Source organism: Corvus brachyrhynchos, unplaced genomic scaffold (assembly GCF_000691975.1).
Source record: "Corvus brachyrhynchos isolate BGI_N302 unplaced genomic scaffold, ASM69197v1 scaffold34, whole genome shotgun sequence".
NCBI classification, from domain to species: domain Eukaryota; kingdom Metazoa; phylum Chordata; class Aves; order Passeriformes; family Corvidae; genus Corvus; species Corvus brachyrhynchos.
In genome coordinates this window covers 8,543,821-8,551,498 of record NW_008238126.1, presented here as the reverse complement: position 1 = coordinate 8,551,498, position 7,678 = coordinate 8,543,821, and the positions used below count along the sequence as shown (strand labels likewise).

Genomic DNA, 7,678 nt, shown 5'->3' with positions numbered 1-7,678 from the left:
GCCACAACAGAGCAGCTCTAGTTCAAACCTGACCTCTGCATTGTATTTTTTGTTTCCTTGTGTGAGCTTTGCAGCGTGGTGCCCTAGGTGTAGCTTTCCCTGCAAGTTATCCCTTTGTTCCCGTGTCCTTGGGATGCTTGGCTGAAGTGAGTGCAAGTTTGTGTTACCCTCCATGGAGGGATGCCACATCCCCTCACTGAGGCTCCTGCAGATTTGTGCAGGTGCTTTTGTAAGTGATGATGATGATCCAGGTAGGTGCTCAAAAGAAGGAAATAAATAGGACAGAGACATGTGCACTAAAACTCCACAAAAATACAATGTTTGCTGTCTGGAGAAGGGCAAAGTCGATAGGGAACACAGTTTTATTTTCCAGCTTTTAAGGGGATGTAACAGTGAAGAATAACACAACCTTAAAGAAGAAAGCTTGAGTGTCCCTGTTGTATGAGAGCAGTAAACCTTTGAAATAAGGGTTTGTCCTGCAGGTGCTGAGAGCCGGAACTGCAGCAACACAGGTGCACCTCTAGAAACTGCCTGTTCAATGGGTTAGAGAAGCCAAATCAAACAGGCTGGTGCCTGAGTTAACTGATTGAACATGTCTGTGGTCATGTTAAGGACATGCAGAATTGTTATTTCAAGGTGAGGGGTTTGATTTGGGTAATTGTAAGTCTGAGAGAGGGAGTCCTGTTTGATTTCTTCCGTACTTTCAGTGTATCAGTACTGTGATAAACACAGTGTTTATGTTGGCAGGGAGCAGGTTATGCCCCTCTTACTCATCCTGAGCTGCCCTTTCCCCCCATGTAGTCCTCCTGTAGACTTAAATAGCACCAGGACAGTGCTTGCCATGAGTGAGGCTGCAGTGCCTGATCCTGGGATAAACACTGGGTGAAAACCGTGTTAGGGAATTGTCTGAAAGGTTGTCCAAAATTTCATCTGTAATTACAGCCTGCACAAAATCAAAGAGTATTTTTTTAAAAGAGCAGCAATTCTGGGAGCAGGTTTCCTTTACATATTTTTAGCATGTGTTTGCCATTAATTTACATTATTCTCTAGTCCTAGTGGGGAAAATGCTCAGGGCTCTCGCAGAGTTTGGTTTCTGGAGGGTCTTAATAAACCCAACAGAAATAGACCCCCTGGCAAGGATTTCTTGCAGTAACACTCCAGAATTCCCCTTTAGGTTTATTTGGGGAGACCACACTGAGGCCTCTCAGTACTTAAAGGGGACGTACAAAAAATAAGGAGAGTGACTTTTTACACAGGCATACAGTGATAGGGAGGATGGTTTCAGACTAAGAGAGGAGAAATTCAAATGAGATACTAAGAAGAAATTCCTGACTCTGAGAGTGGTGAGGCCCTGGCACAGGGTGCCAAGAGAAGCTGTGGCTGCCCCTGGATCCCTGGAAGTGTCCAAAGCCAGGTTGGATGGGGCCTGGAGCAACCTGGGATAGTGGAAGGTGTCAGGGTTGAAACAGGATGAGCTTTAAGGTCCCTTGCAGCACAAACCACTCTGGGATTCTGTGATTAGCCAGTTGGTTGGTGGACTGCACGTTTGCAAATACTTGACTGGAGTTGTTCTTCTGCCTCTGAAAGTCCAGTGAAGAAGAACTGGCTGTGTTTTGTGGAGGAGACACCTACTGTTACTTCCCCAGAGCTGTCAGGAGGAATGGAGAAGGCTTTTCCTGGGAGCAGGATGAAGATGCACTGAAGATGGCTGTGTCTGCAGGCTGCCAGCATGCAGGGCTGTGGGAGAGCACAGCTTTCTCCTGCTCAGCTGTTCCCCCTTCCTGCTGCAGCACATTTCAAACCTTTTCACGTGCAGCTGCTGGGACTGGCAATTCTTTGATAGTTGAGATCAGCTGTCCCAAAGTGTCACCATCCTGCAGGCCAGGGGAAACAGCTGTTGGGTGCCTCCTTGTTTTTCTGGTGCCACAGGAGGTCAGCTGGGCTGGAGGTGAGATGACAGAGCAGGTTCTGCCTCTCCAGCAGCAGTGAGGTTGGGATGATGAGGTTGGGATGATGAGATTGGGTAACCTGGTGTTTATCTGGGCTTGTCCAACTCCTCCAGTGTGCACGTTTCACCTGATGGGTTTGTGTGGCAATTTCAGGTGACTGATGCTTTGGCCAGGTGACACAGGCATAGCCCTTGGTATTTTGTGTGTCCTTGTCCCCATCCACACCTTTGGAGCGATGCTGGAGCATGAAGCAGGGCAGGGGAAAGGTTAAACCATTGACAGAGCTGTGAGAGGAACTCTTGTGGTTCTGCTCACACATGGGGACATCTTTTAGGTTAATTTTCCTTCTGGTGCATTTATTCATCCTTCTTTCCTCCTCCTCCTGCTCCTCTTCCATCACTTCTTCCCCCACAAATATCTGAAGCCTAAAATAATGTGCTTGCCTTTTATCTGCCAATAGTCTGACACCAAGTAGTTCCTCTCCATACCCATGAATTTATGTTTGGCCTGTTTACTCAGGTGCTAGACAGTATTTCTGGCTGCACAGATGGTGAGTCTAACACAGGCCTCTGGGTTTGACTTTTATGTTTGTTTACATCTTCATGGTACAATAGTTACCCGAAGAGACAAACTGGAAAATTGTGAAGTGCAACCTTGGGCCTAATCCTGAGGTGTGTGAAGGGCTTGGAAATCCCCGGAGCGCACGGAGAGCCCCTAAGCGCTGCCTGCCTGTCTGGATTGGGTGATTTTCAACTGGCATAGCCAGTTCATTCATCTCCTGGCCAACACATTACAATGCTCCTGTTGGACAAGGGGAATTTGAGATGTGGCATGCCAGGGATGAGGAGACATAGCGTGTTTTGGGCTGTGACAGTCTCATGCCCTCAGTCCTGCATGTCCCCCTCAGCTCTGCTTTAATACAGGGGTTTTTCCTCATCTTTTTGTAATTCTGTTGATCAGGATGAGTGGAGTGGAAAGATTGGAAGGGAGGAGGGAAAGGTTCCTGTGTGTTAGAGAATCACAGGTAAATGAGTTTGTGCAGATTAAAACACAACACTTGCACGGGCAGCTCACTTTTGGAAGATCCCTCAGCTTTGGAGCTGCCAGTGTGGAAGGGAGGTCAGAAGGAAGAATAAAAGTAAGTCTTAAAATGTTAGGGCTTAAAAATAGGGTCAGCTAAGCAGCTTTAAATCACCCTCTGAGGCTTCCTTACCCTTCTGGGAGGTGCTGCCAGTGTCCAGCATGGAGCAGCATTGCTGCATGGATGGGGCTCTGGACTGGCCACGGGAGGATGCGAAGGGGGTGCTTTTCCCAGCACTTCTGGACATCCACTGCCTCTGGGGCTTTTGCCCAGTGATTTTGTTACTTTTATCTTCATTTGCAAGGAGTGTCCATTCCTGGGTGGCTCCTCCTCTTTAGTTCTGAGGTTTGTCAGTGGAAGGGGCGACGTGACGCAGAGCGGCAGTGGAAGTTTGCAGCAGTTGTGAACAAACAGGCACTTGTAGCGATTCCTTAAGGAAAAGCTGTCACCCCTCAGTGCTGTACATTTGTCAGGGATCTCGTGCCAAATGGAGCTGGTCTGTCTGTTTGTAAGGAACTGGGTGAGGTGGTGATGTGTCAGCTGTGATGTGGGAAGGAGCAGTGACAAGTTCTGCTCATCGTGAGCGTTGCAGCGATGAAAACAGGGAAAAGTATTTGGTTTGTATTTTCAAAAGTTCTCCAAAATCACATACTTTGAGTCCATTTCAAGAGTTCAGGATTAGAAGGGGGAGAAAAGGTTATGGGGTCAGAGTTAAATACATAATGGTCATTTTCTAGTGAGAATGCCCATGGCAGAGGTTTGGAACTTGCTGGTCTTCAAGGTCCCTTCCAACCTTTCTATGACTCTTTTGATACTTCTTTACACAGAAATTAGTTTGTTTATTTTACCTAAATTGCAGAACCAAATACCAAGTTTCTAGACATCACATGTTTTTTGGTGAACCAGATTCTTATCTGGCAAAAAGTCATCTGGTCCAACTCCCCTGTCTTCCTTGGAGTCACGCCGGTTTCCTGCTGGAGGGATTTGCCTTCTAAGAAAATTGCAGTATTCATTGAGGTTGGTTGTGGTGGGGAGATTCTTTCAGTACCCTCTATCTTAGCCAAGTCCTTTTCCTTGAATAAAAAGTTGATTCATTTCAGAACTCATTGGCAATAGTTTTAAAACTGGAATTTGGGATTTGTATAGCAATATTTTCGGGAAGCACTTTTAAAACTGAAGTACTAAGTGTTCTTTTTAAAGTCATCTCCAACACAAGCTACAGGGTAGTTCCCTGTCCCACAGAAATCATCTGGATGACAGGAAAGGGGAAGTTAGTAGAGAAAACTGCTGAATTTGGATGTGTTTTTGTGACTCTTGTTAAAACACTCAGCCTTGCTGGCATGTGCCAGGGAATTCTAGGAAATCTGTCAGTTGCTGTAGAGACAGCTTCCTCCAAACTTGTTTTTAGTGTTTCATTTTCTTAATGTCTATGTTTATGTATAGCCTCATAGCATAATGATCTCATATCAGAATATTTATATGTATTTATATAATGTAATATGTAAAAATACAAGTTATGCAATGTGAGTATGTATCCAGTTTATGCAAATTTTCCTTTCATGTATCTAAAAAAAGCTCAGGATGGTGAGATCAGCACTGCCAGTGAAATCTACTGTTTTCCTGCACGTGTTCAGTCATTCCTTGTGCTTCAGGTAAGGGCTTTATGCCCAGTAAAGATGATTTTTAAGGATCCATTTTATTGAGGGCAGAGTCCCTTCGTGGCATGGGCAGAGTCATCGTGGCACTAAAGGCTCTAATATCAGGGAGAAGAGGTGGTTAAACTTGTACCTGCCGTAGGTGAACATTGTGTTTTGTGTTCCTCAGAGAGGTGGTTTAATTCAAAATAATGTTAGTGTTCAGGGTGGTGTGGCTGCCTGAGTTCCTGGTAAATCAGGCCTTGCTCTGGATTCCTGGCTGGGGGCCGTGCCTGAGGGAGGAGGGGTTCCTGCATCTTGGATCAGGGTCAAGGTTCCCTTTGTGATCAGAGCCTGGTAAAAACAAATCCAGGGTCAGATACATGGGAAATAAAGTACTAAGTTTTCTTTTGTTGAATTTCATGAAAATAGATGTAGCCTTTTCTGGCTCAAGTTGTATTTTTTAGGTGGTGATGGTACGCACCACAGAAATATGCAGAGGAATATCAGATAAAAGATAAGACATGAAAACCAGCTCTGTGATGTGTGTTAGCTGAGGTTAACACCACTGGGGTTAATCACCTGATGTTGCATCAAATTCCTCAACGAGGCAGAGGAACTGGTTTAAAAAAGAGAGCAGAAGATGCACGTGTGATTTTTCTTTATTCTTTCACCTCGGTTTAAGACCCTGTGGTGGTTTGTGTGTTCCCAGGTGCCTCTCACAGAAGCTGTGGACCCCGTGGACCTGGAGGACTATCTCATCACCCACCCTCTGGCCGTGGAGTCGGGGCCCCTGCGGGACCTGCTGGAGTTTCCCCCCGATGACATCGAGGTGGTTTACACCCCACGGGAGTGCCGGACGCTCGTGTCGGCTGTGCCCGAGGAGAGGTGGGATAGGAGGTGACATGGTGATGCTCCAGGGAATTAAATATGTGTTTAGGAAATCATCATGATCTCTGTGATTCTTGTTTTTTATTGTTTTCACAGCGAGATGGACCCTCACGTGAGGGACTGTGTCAGGAGTTACACGGAGGACTGGGCGATCGTGAACAGGAAGTGAGTTCCCCTGTGGTGTTCGTCACCTTCAGTTCATATTTAAGTTGTGGCTTAGTGCTGTAAGGAGGCTCAAAAATATCATCCTGACTGCTGATTACATGTGCTCTGGCTTTTCATTGCCTGGTTCAACTGAACTGATGCTTTGTGTTTGGAAAATTGGATCTTGGATGTCAAAACCCCTTGGGGCATTTTGGAAAATCTAGGCCATTTCAGTCCCCAGTTGCTCCTTTACCATGGTAGAGCGATGAGGGAATGTGGACAAGTAAAATTACTTTCAGCATTTGTTTCTTTCTTTGTTCCATCTGTTTTTAGTTCTTTTTAGAGAGAAGTTGCATTAATTTTGCAATGATGTAAGATTTATGTGCAGTCACAACCATCTGATAGACAAGGTGCCCTCTGCAGCTTCCACTGGTTCTCAAAGAGAGTTGGGGAAAGTACATCATTCAAACAAATAATTGTTAATATTTGAACCATCACAACATTTACCTAATGAGTTAACAGTTCAGAGGATGGGCATGCATTGATTATTCCATGCAAATTAGCAGGAAGGTTTCTGAGAGGCTTTAGTTGGAGCATAGGCTCTCTCGGATGATTGGAAGTCTGATGACTTCAAGAGCTGCTGTCAAGGAGTAAGTGATCCATGTGATGTGTATCACCTACAAATGACTCCACTGCAGCTCCAGCTCTGCCCTTGTGGCAGTTGCTACAATTCACTGGTTTAATGTTGTCCTGAGAGCCACTTCAGGGGATGCTCAGGATATGCTTGGCACTGCTAACGTGACCTAATAAAAAAGTGTTTTGTAATCTCATACCAAAAAAAAAACTAACCCACCCAGAAAGGAACCCAAGAGGGAGGAGAGATGCTTTATTAACTCCCAGCCTTTGCAGCAGAGTCTTGGATGCACCACAGACCTGGACAGTGTGACCCACCCAGCCACCCACTCTTGGCTTCTCAGTGGCTTTCATTTGTACCTGGAAGTCCTGGCTGTGATTCCTGCTCTGATGAGGTTTATTTGGTGGGCTTTTGTCCTCTGAGAGTCGTAGCACTTTTTGCTTGGATAAAATCATGGCAGTGGACTGGGTAGAAATAAAAGGAGTTACTGCTGGAGCAGGGGAAGAATCCAAAAGCTCAGTTGGGAAGGACTGAATTGTTTTTCAAGTAAGGATGCCAACAATTTCCTCTTAAACCATCCCATTGGATGGTTCCAAGTGCTCTGGCTAGCTCCAGGGGCACAAACCCCAGCTCTTTTGGATTAGAAGAACATGACTTGGGACATTCCATCCTTCTCTTCCCCACTGCAGGGGAAATAATCTTCATGCCCATCTCTGCATGCAGTTCTTTGTAACCAAAATGTTTTTGGGGCAGGGAAATCCACCATTCAGTAATTCCTCCAATGATACTGGAGAAGGTGAGTAAGTTCTCTTGAAAAAAGCCCACTAGCATATCCTTATTTCAAGCTTATGGCATAATTTCTGTGTGCCAGACTGAGGAGGTCAGGTGTGAATTAAAATGGATTTACACTTGTTGGTGGAGCTGTGATGGAAATGCAGACATGCAGGTGAGGATTATACAGATCCTATTGTTCAGCTCTCAGGAATTACAGCCTAGCAAGGAAAATGCATTCCTCCTTTTTCATTTCCCTTCCTGTACTCAGTGTTAGCATATCCATGGTTTTCCCATGTCTGGAGCATCCGTCTGTGGTAACTTTAGTACCAGGGCATGGTAAAAACAATTAATTCTAGATGTGAGCCCAGGAACTGACTTAGAGTAAGTATTGTAAGGAGGCTGTGGCTCTGTCCATGTGTGTGTAAATACAGACGTGGTGATGTATGGCACCCAAAAATTTGTTAGTCAAAGAGATCTGCTCCTGTCAGCACAGCAGGCAGACTGTTCACTTGCAAGAGCTCTTACACCCTGGAAAGCTCTGGAGGACCCACTTTCACTACAAAGATGCTAT

The 7,678-nt window shown here is 45.5% G+C and overlaps 1 protein-coding gene across 1 annotated transcript in view; it reads left to right on the top strand.

Annotated features, from left to right (window-relative positions):
* The window catches only part of DOCK7 (dedicator of cytokinesis 7), an 86,861-nt gene that overhangs the window by 10,216 nt on the left and 68,967 nt on the right, over window positions 1–7,678 (top strand). Inside the window, 2 exon segments of the mRNA XM_017733545.1 lie at window positions 5,377–5,552; window positions 5,652–5,720. Coding sequence (XP_017589034.1) covers window positions 5,377–5,552; window positions 5,652–5,720 — 245 coding nt within the window.